Here is a 21000-nt window from a genome sequence, read left to right as displayed (position 1 = left end):
ACCTTAACCAAAGAAAGGTCACACAGACAAGGTAAGAACACTGGGGGGCAAAGATGTGCTGGGCCAAGTATCAGGGGTCCTCAGTGAGATTAGGGCAGGGCAAAGACCAAGGGTCCTTGTGGCTTCTCTTCCTCATGCCCTGCCTACCATAATTACTACTCTCTGTTGACACTGAGGATCCCTTTACTCACGTTCGTTGCAGTGAGTTCACTGATAACCCAGTGGCTTCAAGTTAGACTTTAAGCGGAATTTCCTGGGGTTATGAGATCAAGAGCAGGGTCATTTTCTGGGCTCTCCTGCTAGTCCCGAGGGGTGAGGCGTCTCTGAATACCTACTGGGGGCAGCATTTCCTGGCATTTGTGTTTTTTCTTAAGTAGTTGTTTGACCCTCAACAACTCCCCAAACTGGGACCTGGCTCTACCTGCAATGTGGAGCTCCGACAGCTGTGAGCAGAACAGCAGTCTGGGGCCTGTAGGTAGAGATGGTGAGGACCCCATGGCAATGGAGTGAGCCCAGAAGAGGTATCACTTAGTTGTTCTGTGACCCTTGATCCTATCTCTGAAAACACAGCTGTGGCATCCGCTGTCTCTCACACCCTGGGCACCGTCCCCTGACCACTAGTTTCTTTCTGAGTACTGAGTCACACTAAGCCTGAGTACTCAGCTGGCCTGCTTGTCCCAAAAAAGGGCACTTAAGGAAAGGCTCCCAGAATCACTAGGTCCAATCAGGGCAGAACACCCTTACCAGAATCCTTTCTCTCCTTCTCCCCACTCCAAAGCCTAAGCTGCCTTGTGACTACCTGGGAGATTTACTAACCCACAAGGCAGTGTGGGCAGAGCTAGGGTGATGCTACAGCCAGAGGAATCTTTAAGTCCTCATCTTTAGAAGCCTGAGGGACCCTGCCCAGGAGTTGCAGAGCCTGACACACTCTGGGGCAGACAGACTGTAGCAGGACCTGTGGGAGGAGGCGCCATCCTCCCTTCCTACCCAGTCTCACTGGGGTTTCTGCACGCCCCACCTTACATTGAGGAAACTGAAGCTCCAAGCCTATTTCAGTTGGTTTGCAGCAGAAGAGGTGCTAAGGGGGCCTGTGTTTTGGCAGAGCTTCTGGAACACACCCGCCTGCGCTCCAGAGGCACAGAAATGGAAAGGCCGTGGAAGCTAGCTGGTCAGCTGCTCAAAGGCCACCTCTGAGTAGGCTGGCTGGTTCCCATCTTCCTCTGTCACATGGACTCCAGCCCCACCACCACTCATCCTAGAACATTAGGGGCCAGAGAAATAGATGCTTGGAGGCAACGGCATTGTAATAAAGACACTGCTTTTATTTAGTTTGATATGTTTCTATACAGAATGCAGAAAACACATCTTGAAATCATATAGAAGGAAATAAAAACACATCAGTGGTTGGTGAACACTTGAATGTGAGATTGGCTCTCTGTCTCACAGAGTTCAATGGCCATCGCCAGCCCAGCGCTCAGGGGAGGAGGCGGCCTGCAAGGGCATTGTTGCTGTTGTTATTCCGTTCACTGCCCCATCGCCTCCGGTTGCTATGGCAACAGGCCATTCTGGGCCAGCCTGTCTCAGCATGGCAGTGCCCAATGGTGGGGTTGCTAGGGGCAACGGAGCTGTTGGAAGGCCTTTCAAAGCCCTCACCTGGAATACTGGGAATTGTTTATTTTTTGACGAAGTCATCAGAAATAATCTCACCAGGTCAGACTCTGCCCGTGCTCCTGACTCTGGGACAGTGGGGACACTTTGGCTTGGAGGCACAGGCCCAGTCGCCAGAGGTCCGCTGAGCTCTCATCTACAGGCTCCCCCAACAGAGGCACTGCTCACTATGTAGCCCCCCACAAGGATGGGCAGGGGAGAAGGGGTGGGTCCTGTGGGAGAAGGCGCAAGGGGAAACGCTCTCCAGAGAAGGGCAGGGTGGAGAAACCCTCCCTTATAACTGGCCCTCCCCTCCTGAGGCAGCACACACGAATCCTCTGAAAAATGGTTCGATATGGCTTAGAAGTGGCTGCTCCGTGTGCAAAGGGAGCCTGGGTCCACCCACCTGCCCTCAATCATGGAAGGGATACATTATTGCAAAAGGCATTCCTCCCTCAAAGGTACCCAAAATAACTCCCAGATGTCAAGAAAGTCATGCTCAAAATGGTTTCTTCCAGCCGAGGAGAATCAAAGCAGAGTGGGCACCCCTGAGTCACCCGACAGAGACGCAGATGGACAGACAGACATTCTGCTACAAAAGGCAAAAGAAGTCCCAGTGTAATTCCGGAATTTAAACTGTTAGGGAAAAAGGGAGGTGGGGGGGGGCGGGGTACGGGGTAGGAATCAAAATGAGCAAAGCCGTCAGTTCCATGGAATCAACACTAAGAGCTTGTACAAACTGCTGTAAGCATCACCATTTTTAAACTTTTTTTAATAAAACAATTTGAGGCTGTATAAAAACTTTAGTAAAAAATTAGCTTTGAGAGCCCACAGATTTTTACTATGAACTATATTGCTGGCACTCCTCCCCAGCCACCAGACCTTTTCCAGCCACTGAGGCCTATTGTCTGGGACTGCAGTGCCAGAGGAGGGGTGAGGTGGGTCAAGGTAGGGTTCTGGACGGTTGGGACAAAGCGGCCAAAGTCAAGTGAGGAAAGAGCATCACATGACATAAAAATATTGCATCTTCACCAAAATGTCCCCCACTGAGTGTTTCAAAAACCATGATATTCCTTTTAGAAGGGAAAAGAAAAACACAGAAGGGTAAAAGAAAGAAAGGTGATGTAGTAGAGTCCCTCGACCTCCTCAGGTCCCACCACGAGCAGCTGGCCCACCCTGGAGCACCTAGGTTGGGGGCCATGGCCACCACTGCCTCTTGGAGTCCCCTTTCCATGAAAATGAAGACCCCTAGATGGCGGGCCACTAGCGTGCATGGGGTGAGGGTGCGGATGTCCACGGCCCAAGAGGCCCCTCCAGCTTCCAGCCCCTGGCAGCAGCGGGAGAGCAAGCCCAGCACCAGGGCCGGGAGGCCCCCAGGCAGGCTCTGGGGTATCAGAGCAACCAAGTTACATAGTGTGAAAAAATAGGATTCCTTTGATAAAAAATACTGTCCCTTGGTCTTCTCTAAGTTTGAAACACCCTGGGAGCTTATTTTTAGCAAAGCAATTCCCCATACCCACCCCGAAATTATACATACAAGTTTAGGTAAACAGCAGATTAAATGTAAAAACTTAACCTTAACTTCTGAAAGTCCTTTGAACTTAATCTTTAGCTACTGTTTTCCATGTTACATCCTGCAGCTAGACACACGTGAATAGAAAAAACAGTACAGTTAGTGTTAAAGGCAAAACGCAGAGAGCCGGGGGGCCGCCCAGCACTGCCTGCAAGTTCATTCACGGTTCCTCGCTCCCTCCATCTACCTCTACTCCAAACAGTGCTTTCAGAGCCAGCCATCAAGAACGTAGCGAAGAATTTTCTATGAACAAACAAAAAGCTGTTAGGCAAAAAATAAAAGTAAAAATGTCCCCAAAGTCTCTCCAGCTGCTTTGGGGTTTAGGAGGACCAAAGAGGGTGGGCTTGTCCAGGCCCTGTGTGTGTCAGTATGTGCTAGGTCAGGTGTCGGCTCCCAGTGGGCGATGGTCTGCAGGCCACCGGTCTCCACAGACAACACCATGTTGTCTCCAGGGCCCTGCCCTACCCTTGCCTCCACCCAGGCGCTTGTGGGTTAAGGGGGGACATAGGGCGGGGGCGACCGGTATGGGGTCATGTTCTTGGGACGGGAGCCCTTGCCCTCCATGGGGGCTGTGAAGGGCGGAGGTGGCTGGTAGGGAGGAGCATTGGGATCCTCATCCCGCAGGGGTGTGTACTCTCCCACGGTGTCCTGGTTCAGAGGAGTGGTCTCGGGCACACTCTGGTTGGGGTACTCGGGAGGGGGAAGAGGGGCTTTCTCCTCCTGCAGGATGAGTGGCATGCTGGAGGAGGGGGGGGGCTTTGAGTCATCCAGCTCATCCGCAAAGATGATAGGCACCCCCTTCTTGATGAAGGTGGCCTGGTCCTCAAGGGTGAGTTTGCCCTTCCGCTTCTTGCGATAGCAGATCATGGCGATGATGCCAGCGATGAGCAGGATGGCTGCAACCACCACAGCCGGAATGACTGTGTGCAGGTAGACATCATCCTCGCTACTCTTCTCCGGGTCCCTGTCTGGCGCTTCGGTGGACGGTGCCACTGAGGATGTCCTCCCAGGTGGCATCACAGGGATAAACTGTACATGCCGGCAGCTGCCAGCACCTGTCACAGTAATGCTGAGGGCCTTGAAATCGGGCTCCAAGGCATTGGAGAAGGCGGCCCGAGGTTTCCCATCATCCTCAGCAATCCTCTGGCTCAGTCCCGTGATCTGCTCCTTGGGACAGGGCTCCAGGGGGAGTGTGTTGTTGGTCCATTCCACCACAATGGAGCCCCGGGTGATATTCTGCAGAGTGATGGTGCTGCAGTTGCGGTCCCCAAAGGCAAAGGCTAGCTTCTTCACCAGGGCAATCTTCTTGTGTATGTCATTCACCACTGGTGCTGGTTCACCCATAAACACAGCCTTGAATCTGGCAGGAGCCCTGTCCCCTTGAGGGCGCCTGTGGACATGGATCTCAAAGGCATCCACAGCTGATAGCCCCCCCTTGTCTGTGGCATGCATGAAGTACTCATGCTTACCCACGTGGCTGCTATCGGGCAGGCCATACATGAGCTGGCTGTTACTATTGAACTGCACCCAGGACTTCTCGCCTACCAGCTGCTGCTCCCGAAGCTTCAGTGTCAGCTTCAGCTTGTCGGTAGTAGTGTCCTCTTTATCATAGAAGGTGTCAGGCGGGATCTTCACCTCAAAGTAGGTGCCAACCCAGGCATCTACCTTGTCAATGTGGTTCTTGAGCTCTGGGCGCTGGTTGGGTTCTCCGCGGGGCATGCCGCTGGTGGTGGTGCGGATGCGCGTGGGCGGGGAAGCAGTTTCCAACCTGGTGATAGGAGCCTTGGTGGTGACCCGGGGCACTGGCCGGGGGGTCCGTGGTTTCTTGGTTGGTCTGCGGGTGGTGGTGGTTGAAGAGTCAGTTGAAGGCGTAGCGGGTTTTGGTGTGGACACCCGTGGCTTCTTGGTGGTAGTTGTGGGAGGGGTAATAACTGCTGTAGGCTCCACATAGCCAGGAATCGTCATGGTTGGGCGAATCTGGCCAGGAACCGTGGTGCCAGCTTCTGTTACCCTAGTGGGCTGGATGGGGCCTAGGGTTGGGGTCTGAATAATGGCACCACGAGTCCGAATGGTGACCGTGGGCTTCCCAGGGACAGGATCCCTGACTGGCGGAGCTATGGTCTCTGTTGGAGGAGCAATGGCTGGAGATGTGGGGGTGGGCACGATCCTGGATGGTGGCTCCTGGATGGCTGTAGTTGGAGGCCCAATGGCAGTGACAGGTGTGGGTGTGGCATGAATCTGTCTCCGGATGCGTTTGGGAAGAGGGGGCTTCTTGTTGGCGATGTGCCAACCCACCACAGGGTAGCCAAGCTGGGCAGACATTGCACCCTCCCTGGCAGGAGCCTCCACACCACGAATGTCAGGCACGGTGTTCTGATTCAGGGAGCACCCGAGTTTCCAGGAGAGCAGGGCCCCATTCTCTACCACCTTTTTTGCATTTCCCGGGCCAGCCATGAAAGCTGACATATCAAACAGTCTATTATTCACCACCGGCACTAACTTCATGTTATGAAGCTCCACTTCTGAGAAGCTCCGCATCCTGTGTAAAAGGTCAATCCTTTGCTTTGGGGTCATCTTCGTGAGGTCAGCATCCAGAATCACAGTCAGGACAGTCACAGGCTCATCGGCAGCACAGGCAGATGACATCACCTCACCAGGGTCTGGTGAAGTCGCTCGCATGGACTGTGGCTCGCTGTGGTCTTCAGGGTAGACCTCAATAGAGAACACGCTGGAGGTCTGGGGGACATGGCTCCCATTGGCCCCCAGTCGTGCGGCATTCACTGAGATGTAATGTACACCCTTATCGGTGTCAAGGGGAAGGCCCTCCAGGGTGTGACTCTGTGGATCCCAGTGTAGCCAGGATGGCAAGGCCTCCTTTCCCGCCGCTGATACCTAGAAGAGACACCAGCACGAGGTAAGTGCTACTGTCACTGCATAACCTAAAAATGATCACAACAGTTAAACACTGGCCTATCCTGAACTGTGTCATAAGCTTGAGGTACAGTTCAGAATTCTTAGTGGGGAACTAACTCCTTTCTCCCGGAGTTCATTTACACCTGTCACTAAAGCCTGGGGTTGCCAGATGGGCTACTTGGGGAGGCAAATGATTCACCCAAGGCCACACAGTGGGGAAACAGTGATGCTGGCACTCACAAAGCTTATCCAAGGCGCAAAGCTCAAGAATGTTCCAGATTTTTATACTCGTGACATGCTCTGCCACCTACTTGCCTACTCTCCCTGCAAAGCATCTCATCCCTCAGCACTCCTTCCCAACCTCACCGCAGACTTCTCCCCTGCCCTGTGCAAACACCACAACTCTGCTTGAGTCATAGGCCTGGCATAGAGTGCTTTTAGAAATCTGGGTGCAAGGAACAACTCAGTACTCCAGAATGACTCTCCTTACAACCACCATGTTAAACTCAAACCTAGTGGAACATCTTAATTAACCCTGCTTTTCTCTTTTTTCTCTTTTTAAAGATTTATTTATTTATGCATACAAGAACTGGGGTACAGGCCAGAGGTGTGGGGGGCAGGAGTGAGAGGATTCACCAGAGAGAGAGTGGAGAACAGAACAGGCAAACTGAAATACACTGCTGAGGGGAGCAGCAGGCAAGACAGGAGAGGTCTGCCTCATCATGTGGGTAGCTTCCTGGCCAGCTAGGGATCAAACTTGTGCTGCAGAGACTACAGATAGCTTCACAGTGCTGTGCTTAACCCCTTGCGCCCTAACCCTGCTTTTCAAAAGCTCAAGAAAAACTGCAATGCCCAGGATGGGAGATTGGAAACAAATATTTTAAAAGTGTCTACTATCATAGGCATTTCAAGGAGTTCTGGTCCCTAAAAGAGTTCTTGAGCCAACTAAGTTTGGGGAATGTATAGAGCCCATCTCTGATGCTGGAGAACCCAGGCACGGAAGCAGACTTGAGCTCTTATCATTACCCCACCCAATAGCACAGCACCTCCCAGACTTATTTCAGGTTGGAAGCCCTTTTCCACAGGGACATAACAGGTATTACTCAGAACACCCAAAGGAATACCACTATAAAAACATCCACCACTGCTGGCAAGACAGAAACAAGACTTGCATCTCGCCCAGCCTCCATCTATGACTTCTTTCACCTTTGGGAAATACCTATGCCCGCCTGCAGCACAAGAAACATGGCACCCACTCTCTGGTCTACCTGGAGTCACCAGTTACACCCTCCTATATCATCCAGTGCAGAGACACACTGACCAACAAATGGCATGCCTTGCTGTCAGTCTACGCCCAGGACTGCCCTTCACTGATGCTTATCACTGTGACAAAAAGGCCACAATCATGTTTGCTGGACTCCCCAGTGGGTCTGGTTCTTGGAGCTTCGTTCTGTGAACAGACAGGTGCCTACATGACTGGGGAGGAGACATGGGTACTCATTCTGAATCTTCTCAGCTTGTACATGATCTTCCCTGAACCAAGGTATCCAGGCAGCATGCTGCAATTCCATCAACTTTATCAAGAGACCAGACACTTAGATCCCTATAAACAGGTTTCCTACCTCCAGCAAACATCCAGAAGACATCTGACATTAGGAGTTACTGTACTTTTCTCACTGCTCTGAAATCACTGAGGGTCTGTGAATGCCATTTCTTTTGTGATACCTCATCCCATTAACTCTAAAGTGCGCCATCACCCAGTCAATGCACAACTAAGAACCCTGTCTCATCACTCATCATCTATTGCAAACACAGCCACCCCTGGAGATGGTAAAATATCTATAAATATGGATCTCTTCACATCCATGAAAGATACTAAATATATTTTTCCTCTAGAATCCTTTTTAACTACAAAAATAACTTATTTCAAGTGTTTTGACTGAAAAATCTTTTCAGTTCAATTATGTTAAATACAAAAACTACCACATGCACAAATAAGTATATAAAGCAAAAACTGACTGCTTTTGTTTTGCAAAACACATGAAACAAAGATGTAAGGCCTAAATGTAGTCAGGGAATTTTAAAATGTTTTACAGAAGTGGGTTAGGAATGAGCGATGGAGAATAAACAAGTCAGGCTAAGACCCATGTCTCAGATCATTATAACAAGAGGATAATGGTCACCACCAGGATGACAGTATTCCAGGCAGAGGGAGGGCAGAGACAGGAGAAAGGGAGGATCTGGAATGGAGCTCTGGGTGAAGTTAGCCAAAGAGAAGACACTATAGAGGACACTGGTCCCGCAGGAGAAACCAGGAGAGGTTCCAGAGGTGTCTGCCAATTAGGTGGCCAGGCTGATGGGCCATTCCTGAGTTGTCAGGCAGCTAGGCCTGTGTGTTCCACCAGCACAGTCAGTAAGCAGCCCCAGTGTTTTCCCAGCTATCTCCAGCTACACACTTTGTAACAGAAGGGCATCTTATAAGGGGGAGGTGGGGGGAAGACCTCGCCTTCTCAAAGTTTTCCTGCCTGACTCATTTCCTACTCTGCTCACCCCAAGAGCCACAGTTCCACTGTCAGATATTTCCTAAGGAATAAATCTTTGGCCAAGGCTCCAACACAATCAGCCTTGGAAGACATACTCATTTAAGCTATGGTAAATAACTTTATAACATTAATAATATGCAATAAAAATAGTAAACATTGAGGAAAAATCCCAGATTTTTACCAAATAAAGTTCTAATGCTTAATTTCAAACTGAGATATGGAAGCTCTATTTTGATTACTGAAACAAAATTTTTTCACTATTATCTACCCACAATTTTACAACCCTGTCAGAAAAAAAGCCAAGCATCTGCAACCTACATACACCTGCCATCCTCTCTGCAGATTCTGGCTCCTCAGGATCCTAAAGCCCTGGTCACAGGACAGGTGTCCAACAATGGCTCCACAGAGGCTAAAACAGACAGTCACCAGGGTCTTGGGAACTCCGCAAAAATGAATATTCCAAAACCCATGTATCTCCAAGCATCCTAATACTGGGAACTCTGTCAGATCCAGGCAGCACTTTGATAGGCAATGATTTATTTTATTTTTTTAAAGATTTATTTATATATATATATAAGAACTGGGGTACAGGCCAGAGGTACAGGGGGTGAGAGGATTCACCAGAGACAGAGTGGGGAACAGAACAGGTGGATTGACTGAAATACACTGCTGAGAGGAGCAGCGGGTGAGACAGGAGAGGTCTGCTGCGCCATGTGGGTAGCTCCCAGGCCAGGGATTGAACTTGTGCTTGAACTGCGGATAGTTTCACAGTGCTGCAACTTAACTCCCTGTGCCACTAGGGAGGCCCCAATGATTCATTTTAATAGTAGGACCACAGGAAAAAAAACAAATCTGAGCTCCACAAGGAAACTAGCCAAGTCACAGGCAAGTTGGCATATCTGCAATTTCAAGGTCATTTGGGGAAAGCCCCTGAAATGGGAAGTCTGAACATGACTGAAGGGCTGGCAGCAATCACAGTTCTCAAAGGAGTCCACTAGTGGCCCTTTCCTCCTGAGGGCACTCAGTTGAGGAAATGCTCATGGATGCAACACCTGCTCTACCAGAAGCCCCTTGGCCCACAGGAATCCTGACACCCCCCTCCCAGCTTTCAAAACTTCCAAGCTCTAGAACACTTATTTTTCCTTTCAGTGCCAAAGGGTAAAGTGGGATATGAAGAAAGTTTGCTCTGAGACTCATAGCCCCCACAACAAGCCAGGACTCATACCTGTAACAATAGCCTACCTAAGGGGAAGCACCAATCTCCAAGAGCCCTGGGCTGAATCCCAGCTTTAGATAAGTTGAGACTTGACCGAACATCAGCCCCAGTTTTTTAGTCTGTGAAAAGGAAAAGGAGGCCACCCAGGCTCACACGGCCAGACACATGCTAGGTTCTCTGTCAGTGAAGGTTCTATGCTTGTTCCCATGGATTGAGAGAGGACCCACTGTATACACAATATGAGGCTGAGGCACAAACAGGTCTGGGGCACATCCAGGCATCACAGCCCAGTCCTCCTTCCCCACTGGCCTTGGACCCATCACACAGTGAGAGCTTGTTTCCCAGTTCATACCGCTAACCAGAAGCTCAAAGCAGCAAGGCAAGTAAGGGGAAGACACAGGCAAGGGGAAACCAGACCCTATAGGGGAACAAAGCTGAGGCTGGGGACTCCCAAGGTCTAACTTACTTTTTATTTATTTATGTATACAAGAACTGGGGTACAGGCCAGAGGTACAGGGGGATGAGAAGATTCACCAGACAAAGCGGGGAACAGAACAAGTATACTGACTGTAATGCACTGCTGAGGGGAGCAGCGGGCGAGTTAGGAGAGGTCTGCTGCACCATGTGGGTCAGCTCCCTGGCTGGGGATTGAACTCATGCTGCAGTAGCTGTGATTGCTTCATAAGGCTAACAATTAACTCCTTGTGTCAACAGGGAGGCCCATAAATAAATCTTTAAAAAAAAAAAAATCCTGATCCATAAAGTACAACTAAAAACATTAAGAATCAAGATCACAAAATCTGGGTAAACCCATAAGGAATTCTAAAGACTGCCCACTGAGCAATGCCACAATGAATCACCATGACCAATGACTAGGGAACTGCCAAATGTGAAGGTTTTGGTCATTCCCCAGTCTATACTAGTAGATGACTATCAAACCGATTCCTTGTTCAGTTCTGGGACATTCCCTCCAACTGCTTTGCTCTCTCACAAGTACCTTCAAACACCATTTGCTAAAGATAGAGCACCTGTGCTAAATCTCAAGCAACACAACCAGTGTTTCTCACCCCAAACCAGTACCCTTCCACACTAGAGAAAGAGCAAATGGACAGAAGAGCTTCCATTATTTAGTTCCTTGTCCAAAAGCAGTTTTCCAGGGCCTCCCCGGTGGCGCAGTCAGTTGAGCACCGCGCTGTGAAGCTGTCCGCAGCCTCTGCAGTGCGGATTCGATCCCCGCCGGCAAGGGTCCCACATGGCGCGGCAGACCTCTCCTGTCACGCCCGCTGCTCCCCTCAGCAGTGTATTTCATCAGTCTGCCTGTTCTATTCCCCGCTCTGTCTCTGGCGAATCCTCTCACCATCCCGCGCATCTGGCCTGTACCCCCGTTCTTGTATAAAATAAATAAATAAATAAATCTTAAAGAAAAAGCAGTTTTCCAGGGCCTCCCCGGTGGTGCAGCAGGTTGAGCGCAGTGCTGTGAAGCTGACTGCAGCCTCTGCAGTGCCGGTTTGATTCCAGGCTGGCCAGGGAGATACCCACAGGGCGCAGCAGACCGCTCCTGTATCGCCAACTGCTCCCCTCAGCAGTGTCTTCAGTCCTTCTGCCTGTTCTGCTCCCCACTCTGTCTCTGGTGAATTCTCTCACCCTTCTGCACCTCTGACCCATACCCCAGTTCTTATATAAATAAATAAATCTTTAAAAAAAAAAAAAAAAAGGTAGTTGTCCACATACAGTTCAAGTCTAGTTAGGCAGATCTGAAAGACAAAACTGAAGAAGTAGGCTCTCTCTAGGGCCTGATTACATGACTACTAGCTTGGGAAATCAAGAAAACATAAGATTTATCATACAGAAAACTGAAAGGCAAAACTTCACCCATTGTGGGACTTACAAGTGAAAAGCAAAGATACCAGAAAAATGGGTGAGCACTTTCATTGCTGATGATGGCCAGCAAAGAGGGATCCTCAGGAAAAAAAAAAAACAAAAAAAAAAACCTGCCTTTGTTGAGAACTTCCTCACATTCTACAAACCTTTTGCAGGATCCTTTGGGACTCAGTGGGAGCACGCTCTAATTAACTCCTCTGGCCAAAACAGCCCTTGGGGATGAGGTTTGGTCCTTCCCTGAATCCCCCACAGAAGTGCTAGAGGGTCTTCTTGGTGGTTTGTTTCAAAGTAGCACAGACTGCTATCCTAGGACAACCAACTGTTTGGATCTTTGTGGGCCTGTCTTAGCAAAGTCCCTCCAGTCCCTCAGCTGATGTCAACTGTTTGCATCTAAAAACAAAAATTACTCTTTCCCCTCAAAGGATACGGGGGACAGCTTAGCACAGTTATAGCCATTAAATTATCATAATTAGTCACTCAATTCTAAGTCCTGACATCATTTATTTGATTTTGTCATATTCTTTCAGTCCTTGTCAGTAGTTTTTATTAAATACATAGAAGCCTAAATTTTCAAGTATTGGAGTTGATGAGTCTGGGTAAATGCCATTCTAACAACCCACCCCCAAGGATGCCTTACTTTAACAACCCACATTTCCTGGTATACCGTGTTCACAAGAGGTCCATTCAGAATCAGGGAACACCCACTCAAGGCAGGAAGAAACTACAGTTCATCTCTTACAGGCAGGGTTGCCACAAAGCTCTCAAGCATCCAAAGAAATGTTCCTTTCATGAGCTCCCCTTCCTGGTCAAAAAGAGTGCCCATTGTTCTCAGGGGAACAATTAGGGGCCCATGCCAGCAACTGAAAACACAGTCCCAGGAAGGGTTGCTCCCAGTTTGCAAACATCTTGGACTGAGGGAAAGTCCACATTGTCTCCAGGGAAGGAACAGAAATAAAAAGTCATCCACATGGGATCTACCAAAATGAGACATCTAAAGGGAGCTCTATAGTGCCCAGTTCTCTCATGAGATGCAAAGATATCTCTCCATGAACACACAAAAGGAAGGATTAGAATGCCTCAGGCATATAATCACCTTCCTCAGTCAGAGGAGGCACCAATCCCAAAGGAGGCAAGAGGCAGGATGGGTAACTTACACTATGGCCAGCTCAAAAGTCTGATCTGCACAGCAACGGCCAAGCTGGTTTCTGTAGGATCCATCCCCACTGATCCTGATGAGAAAGGAGGGTGCTTTAAGAGCCCCTTCTTGCATCATCTGTCAATGGTACCCATCTAGCAGTTAAGCTAAGGTCAGTAACAGCAAATTGATTCTTGAGGCAGAGCTAGACAACAGTATGGGAAGCAGCAGGTGCTAGCTAGGCTGACTGAACAAGGACTGTCTGGACATGAAATGATGTCCGTCATGGCACAGAGTAGAGGATCTAGGAGCTCAGGTCTATATTCTTCAGGCAGGCAGGTCTCTTCTTTGTCTTGACCTACTTCATTGCTGCCTGGTGTATAAAGACTCAGGAAGCCCTTGTTTTAGGAGCTGATGTTACCTGATGGGCGCACTAGCTGATGCTAAGCAGCACACCTTTGCTACTCTGACTCCCAGAATTGCCACAATCTCTGCAAATAGCCAGTATAACTAACAGTCCACACAGGTCAAACAAGGCAGCCCGTGCAGCTCACTTAGAATGAGACTTAACTTTCTATCCTTTCAAGAAACTGTTGTTCAGTCTCTTACAACACCAAATTAGTCCATCACCAATCCCCTCACCAGTCAGCAAGTATGACAAGTATCTAATCTCATCAGATCTCATGCTCTGCCTTAAGTTCTCATTAGCAACACAGTCATGAACAAATTGGCTGGAAGACCTACCCTTATCTGGCATTCCCACATAAGGCTTGAGAAAGTATTGTTTCTTGCTGCCCCTGACATGAGCAGGCATTTCTCCCTGCACACAGGCAGGTAGAATTTGATAATCCAAAATCTTCTGTAGGTATTGAAGGTGTCCTCATTGCCTCTATCAGCCCATAAACATTTGAGAGCCAACTATGTGATGGGAGTCAAACAAGCAGACTAACAAAAACCAAGAATTTCAAATACAAAAATTTGCTAAGAGAATCAACATAGCATGCTAGGGAAAGTTGTTTTCATCGGGATGGTAGGAAAGAACTCCAAAGCTCCAGATGATGTTAAAATTGAGTCTGAAACAATTGGTTTTATCCGTGCTGAAAGGTATGAAAAAGCCAGATGCCTTGGGTGGGCCCTGAGCATGCCATGTTCATGGAGCAGAAGGAGACCAGTGTGGCTGGGACACTGCACGCAAATGGAAAAGGGAGAGAGAGGAGGCCTGAAGTCAGATCACATGGGGCTTGATCCTAATCGCAGTTTGATAATGGGGTGGTCTTAGCAGATTTAAAAGACAAAGATGTCTCTTGCCTCAGTGTGGAGAACAGACTAAGGGGGCAAGAAAAGAGGTGGTGGACCTGAGAAGAGGTGAGTCAGTGATAGATGGGATGATAGGATATGGATAATCCTATCATCCCATGGATATGCTACAGAGGTCCCAAAAAGTCCTTGGAACCAAGACCTGAAATATTCCTCACATACCTAAGAATAGGCAGTGATTCAAAGTGACATTCCAAAAAAAATACTTAATGGGCCTCTCTGGTGGCGAAAGAGGTTAAGTAGCAGCACGATGAAGCTATCCAGAGTTACTGCAGCACAAGTTCGATCCCCGGCCAGGGGTGACCCACATGTTGCAGCAGACGTCTCCTGTCTTGCCCTCTGCTCCCCTCAGCAGTGTAGTTCATTCAATCTGCCTGTTTTGTTCCCCACTCTGTCTGGTGAATCCTCTCCCCCCGAACAACTCTGGCCTGTACCCCAATTCTTGTATGCATAAATAAATAAACCTTAAAAAAAACCCTCAATGACCAAGGGGGTAAATATTCAAGTTACAATGAATTAAAAAAAAGTTTAAAAATATGTCCAGTCTGATCCCAAGTTTGGAATATATCTGTGTATGTGACATGGACACCTGAATAGAAAATAATGGAGGAGTTTGCTGAGTGATTTTTCTCCCCTTTTTTATAATGTACGTTTATAATCATTATTATAATGGGGGGTGCTTTAAAATGAAGACCTAGCAATCCTATGCTATGGATGGAACAATCAAAGCTTCAGGAATGAGGTCAGGTTTTCTGATCTGATTTCCCACTCCACACAACCTAAAGAGTCACATTATCTTCATCTATTTTTCTACAGGCTGACCAGCTGGAAACCAAAGTCTGCTTTCTATAGATAAATGTGTTCTAATAAAATCCTGTCTTCCCAATAAAATCTCTTTACTCCCCTGGTGAATAAGCCTGTGACCTGTCTCTCTGCCAGATACAGCAAATATCCATCTCACAATATCAATTTAAGGCATCTCTGGTCAACGCTAATGCATGTAAAACACGCCAGAGGTGACTGGAACAAGAGCAACTACTGCAGGGTTTGGATATTTCAGAAGATGAAATATGAAATTAGGCAAGAATTGTACCTCCCAAACTACCAGTCTTTATCTAGCAGTCATACTAGCCTCTGGCTTGCTGGGATATTATAAAAATTATGTGGAAATCGTTACAATATTCTGCAACTAGAAAGAGTTCTGGAAAGTAAATCATGGATCCCCTAAGATCACACCACCACCATGACCTAAAGAGAAGGAAGCCAACAGGAAAAAGGAAGGTAACACAGGGAAGGTATAGGTAAGATGTGGGTTCACCAAGATTCAAGGGAAAAGGGGCACAGACCTACTTTTCAATAGGAAGAATGGTTTAGAATTTGTGACCATTTCTAATACATGTGCCTGGGGCTTGTTTATCAGAAAGGAACAAGTTAGTAAGGACCCACTCGAGCCTGTGTGTGCTTTAACCAGTGCAAGTTTCCCAAGTCCAGGTCTTAATAAATAGAACTTTCCATTTCCTGTTTTATGGAATACCATATCTTGGAACCTAGCTGTTGTGCTACAGGAGAATCCAAACAGGGCCTCCCCAGTGGCACAGAGGTTAAAGTCTCAGCGCTATCAAGCTATCACCAACCACTGCAGCATGAGTTCAATCCCATGGCCAGCCAGGGAGCAACTCACATGGCTCAGCAGACCTCTCCTAACTCACCCGCTGCTCCCCTCAGCAGTGTACTTCAGTCAATCTGCCTGTTCTGTTCCCCACTCTGTTTCTGGTGAATCCTCTCACCACCACCCCCACAACTCTGGCCTGTACCCCAGCTCCTTTATGCATAAATAAATCTTAAGAATATATATATATATATATATATATATATATATATATATATACCTTAGAATATTCTTCGTTTATTTTCAAGCCACTAGGGAAAGAATGCTGAAGGGCAGGGGTCAATAAGTATGCCTATGAGCCTACTGTGGCTTGCTACCTGTTTTTGTGTGGGCCATGAGCTAGAAATGGTTGTTTCATTTTCAAATGATTTAAAAATAATATTTGATGTGTGAAAATGATGTAAAATTCATATTTCAGTTTCAGTGTCCACAGCCATGCCCATTCATTTATATATTACCTATGGCTACTTTTGCAGTACACAGGTAGTGTTATGGCAGAAACTGCAGGGCTGGCAAAGCCTAAAAAGATTTACTGTCTGGCCCTTTAAGAAAAGGCATGATGATCTCTGTTCTAGGAGATGGCCATATATTGAGAGGTACGCAACATCCCCTGGCCGCCATGCAAACTGACTCAGGATCTAGTAGAAATGTCAAATATCAGACAAAGGGATGGTGTTTCTTCACACATAAGTTTCCTGTTTCACCCAATTTCTATCCTGGGCCAGCCAAGACACTCTTCTGTTACATGGGTCACAGATCCCCTTGCTCTCTGGATTGCTTCCCCGAAAGAAGATAAAGAAAGGCTAATTTTGGTTGTTAAGTAATCAAATATTTTGGTAAACAAACATTACCAATTAGAGCAATACTCCTATACTTGTTTATACTTTATTTTATACTTTATTTTAAAATAAGGTTCAGAACATTTAAAAGTTCCTATTACTTTGGTTTAATCCCATGGTTTATGAAAGGTGACTTTTTCCTATAAATCAGATCCACAACTTGATGACCAAGAAATCCTCCAGAATATGGATGTAAAAGGCTTTTTAAAAGTGACACCCTGAAAATGGCACTAGAATAAAGGCCTATGATGTTATTCTGAGATATATGGGGAGTCTCTTATGAACATTAGTAGCTATCCTTCTCTTAAGGGACAATTAGCAAAGATCCTAAAGAACTGTGCTCAAAACTATTGGAGTCTAGAATTTGAAAAACTAAAATCAAAACTTAAATGCAAGATGATAATTCTTCCTCATTTACACTTTATATCCAAGTCTCACCTTGATGACTTCTCCATTGGAAGCAATTAAGTCTGTTGGAATGGTCACTCGAAATGAGCGTCCAACGACAGCTGTGCCATCAGGAATGCCAACCACTGTGGGAACAGCCTCGTGGAGGTCTGACAACACCGAATGCATAGATGCCTCAAGCTGGTTCTCCCAGTCCCTGATGGCCTCTGAAGGTTCGCTGGGCCAGCGGGACTGCGCCATGGCCACGGTGAGCAGCAGGAGAAAGGTCCTCCCCCAAAGTGGGAGCAGCAGTGAGAGGCCCTCAGACATTCTCATCGTGGGCAGTCTGCTTAAGTTGATGGTCTCACTAAGAAAGGAAGCAAGTGATGTAGTCCCACAGCTGGGTCCTCACCCTCTGCACACTTGCTCCATCCCAAAGCACCCAGAGCCTGAAAAAGAAGAAGAGGAGACTCAAACTTCAGCAACACCCATGGTTTCAAAGTTGTGCACAAGCAGAGACTACTCCCTAAATATACCTGCCAAAATTATCTACTGTGGTATGGACCAAGCCTCAGCCTGTACTGTCACCAGCTACATGCAACTACTGAGCACTGGAAACGTGGCTGACCCATTAAGTGAATTACATACTGCATTTTGGAAACTAAGCATAAAAAAAGAAAGTAAAATATCTATTAATGCTTTTAAAATATTGATTTTATATTGAAACAATACTTTTGGACACAATAAAATACATTAACATACATAAATTAATATCAATAAATGGTAAATACATTAAACGTTATTGAGATTAATTCTATCTGCTTTTTTTTTAATGTAGCTACCAGAAAATATTAAATGACATGTGCTCACGTATTTATTTGGCCACCTAACTTCTAGTATACAGGAAATATAAGGGTCATGAAGAGATCAGACAAATTTAGAACAGAAAACTTTCTACAAGACAACAGGCCTGATCTGGGCCTCTCTGGTGGCTCAAGGGGTTAAGATGCAACCTATGAAGTTATCCGCAGCCACTGCAGCATGAGTTCAATCCCCAGCCAGGGAGATACCCACATGGCACAAGAGACCTCTCCTGACTCGCCCGCTGCTCCCCTCAGCAGTGTATTTAAGTCAATCTGCCTGTTCTGCTCCCCACTCTGTCTCTGGTGAATCCTTTCACCCCCTCCCACACACCTCTGGCTGTATCATAGTTCTTGTATGCATAAATAAACAAATCTTTAAAAAAAAATAGACCTGATCTGTCCAAATGTTGATACCCCTAAGCACAAAGGGACTGTTACAAATTTAGAATCAGCAAACAGATGCAGTGTGTGCATCTTGACTGGATCCTGGATTTGCTTAAAAAAAACCACACACGCACGAGCACACGCACGCGCGCACACACACACACACACCCCCCCCACAATCCCAAAAGATGAATTAGGGTATTTTGCATATAGGCTAGACATAAGAGTCATTGTTACTTTTCTTAGGTGAGATGGTGGTGGTATGACTCTGTAAGAGACAAGCAACAATTTGAGTATTTAGGAATTTATCAAAAAACTCTGCAACTCACTTTGAAATGGTTCAAGGGAAGGAAATGTGTATAATTATAGAGATACAGCAATGTGGCAAATATAGGATCTATTAAGCACTAAAAAATACTTCAGAAAAGAACAAATATTTGCAAGAAAAGTGAAGCACCTGCCCGTTCCTCATACCCCAAGCACAGGCCTTGTTTATTACACACAAGTTTAATTATATGCAAACTCCATGCCAGTGAACAAAATTTATTTGGCATCTCTTATCCCCCAGCCCCACAGAATTAGAACCCTGCATAGTGTCCCTCTCCCTCCACTTTAGTTCAGGTACCTGCTCTAAGGCTGGTAGTCACACAGGTGCACTGACAGACTTGGGTGCCTGAAGGTAACCAAAGATCAGGAACGGGTTCCCATTCTAGAAAAGGATTAAGTCCTGCCCTCAGCCAAACTGTTGAGGGGCCAGGTTACTTTTTATTTATTTTTTTAACCTGAGCAATGCAGGGTAAATAAAAAAAAAAAAAATTACTAAAGAAAAGTTTACTGAAATAAGGTGGTATATTCTTTTTTTTTTTAAATAGAGGCATGTTTTATTTATTTATTTGTTTGTTTGTTTGTTTTGTTTATACATGCACTGGGTAGTCAGAAGCGCGGGAGGGTGAGAGAATTCACCAGAGCCAGAGCGGGGAGCAGAGCAGGCAGAAGGACCGAAGTACACTGCTGAGGGGAGCAGCGGGCGGCAGGAGAGGTCTGCGCACCATGTGGGACCCTCCTCCGGTGGCCAGGGAGCAGCCGGGGATCGAACCAGCGCCACAGAGGCCACGGGCAGCTTCGCAACCCAGCGCTCAACCGCTGCGCCACCGGGGAGGCCCAATAAGGTGGTATATTCTAATTTTTTTTTTTTTTTTTAAATAGAGGCATGCTTTATTTATTTATTTGTTTGTTTGTTTTGTTTATACATGCACTGGGTACAGTCAGAAGCGCGGGAGGGTGAGAGAATTCACCAGAGCCAGAGCGGGGAGCAGAGCAGGCAGAAGGGCCGAAGTACACTGCTGAGGGGAGCAGCGGGCGGCAGGAGAGGTCTGCGCGCCATGTGGGACCCTCCTCCAGTGGCCGGGGAGCAGCCGGGGATCGAACCGGCGCCACAGAGGCTGCGGGCAGCTTCGCAACCCAGTGCTCAACCGCTGCGCCACCGGGGAGGCCCAAGGTGGTATATTCTAAAGTCAATGTAAATCCAAGCCAATCCCCACGGGATTTTTTTTTTGTTTGTTTGTTTGTTTTTTGTTTTTGAACTAAAAATCATGAGACAGAGCTACAACCCAAGAAGGTAAAACAATTTTGAAGCCTGGAAATTCTATCCTAGCAAACAGGGGCATCACAAAATTACTGTATTTAACAGAGTAGACAGTGGACTGTAGAACCAGAATGAAAGCCTAAAATCAGCTTGCAAAAGAGCTGCTCAAAAACACTGGGTAAGTTGCCATCTATGTAGAAAAACAAACACAATTAGGTCCCTTCCTCACTTCTTCTCACAGGTGAATCAAATCACAAGTGAATCAAATACACAAGTGTAAAAAAATCACAACTTAATTTTTTTAGAATATAGCAGAATGTCAGAATAAAGGATTTTATTTTAAAAGACATTAAAAAACAAAACATAAAAGACAAAGACATCTAGACTTCCACTTCTAGGGAGATGGAATAGTTATATTTTCCCCTAGTTTCCCATTAAATACTATGAAAAATTCTAGATACTATATCTAAAATAAACATGAATAAAAAGTCAAGAGAAGATAGGTCAGCTAAGGACCCCAGGGCTCAAGGAAGACACAGAGGTGAATCCCTGGGTTTTCTTTTTGCTTCATATATTTCAGAACTAGAGCTGAAGAAGTTGACAACCCAGAAATGCCAACAGATGAGATGAAAAAGTTCCTAACTAAAGCTTGCTCTCTTTAGCCAAAGGAGCAGAAGGGGATAGCCTAACAGAAGATGTTTAGACAATAACAGTTCTATTCTAGTTGCACACCACAGATAAACTGTCGACCTACTCCCGCCTCTGCTGAAAAAGACTAAGTGTGAGGTTAGACTTCCACCTGAGGCATCCATCACAGTAAGGCCTCCTTAATATTCCCCCAAGGAGGTAGTGTCAGAGAAGGTCAAGTAGGAAATGTGGAGTTTACTTCAATATCCAGTGTTTACTGTACTTAGGGTGGTGATAGTCTCCTCAGACCTCTGTAAAGTACCTCCAAATTTAAGATTTTTCTTTGAACTCTTTGGTGTTTTTTTATATCTCCCATTTTAACTGTGTGCTTTTATATCCCTTTTATAGCTTATTTTATCAC

General features: G+C 46.8%; 1 protein-coding gene across 7 annotated transcripts in view; it reads right to left on the bottom strand.

Moving 5' to 3' along the window:
• Window positions 1-1284: 1284 nt before the first annotated feature.
• The window catches only part of DAG1 (dystroglycan 1), a 62756-nt gene continuing 43040 nt past the window's right edge, over window positions 1285-21000 (bottom strand). For all 7 annotated transcript variants that reach the window (XM_037529110.2, XM_037529155.2, XM_037529138.2 and 4 more), the window contains 2 exons: window positions 17172-17569; window positions 1285-6112 (listed from right to left, as the gene is read on the bottom strand). In XM_037529110.2, the coding sequence (XP_037385007.1) occupies window positions 3713-6112; window positions 17172-17456 (2685 nt within the window). In that variant the 5' untranslated portion in view covers window positions 17457-17569 and the 3' untranslated portion in view covers window positions 1285-3712. The remainder of the gene's footprint in view (window positions 6113-17171; window positions 17570-21000) is intronic.

This window comes from Talpa occidentalis, unplaced genomic scaffold, assembly GCF_014898055.3.
Source record: "Talpa occidentalis isolate TD23 unplaced genomic scaffold, MPIMG_talOcc4v2.1 talOcc4.10, whole genome shotgun sequence".
Classification (NCBI taxonomy): domain Eukaryota; kingdom Metazoa; phylum Chordata; class Mammalia; order Eulipotyphla; family Talpidae; genus Talpa; species Talpa occidentalis.
This window is presented reverse-complemented; position numbering and strand designations above follow the sequence as displayed.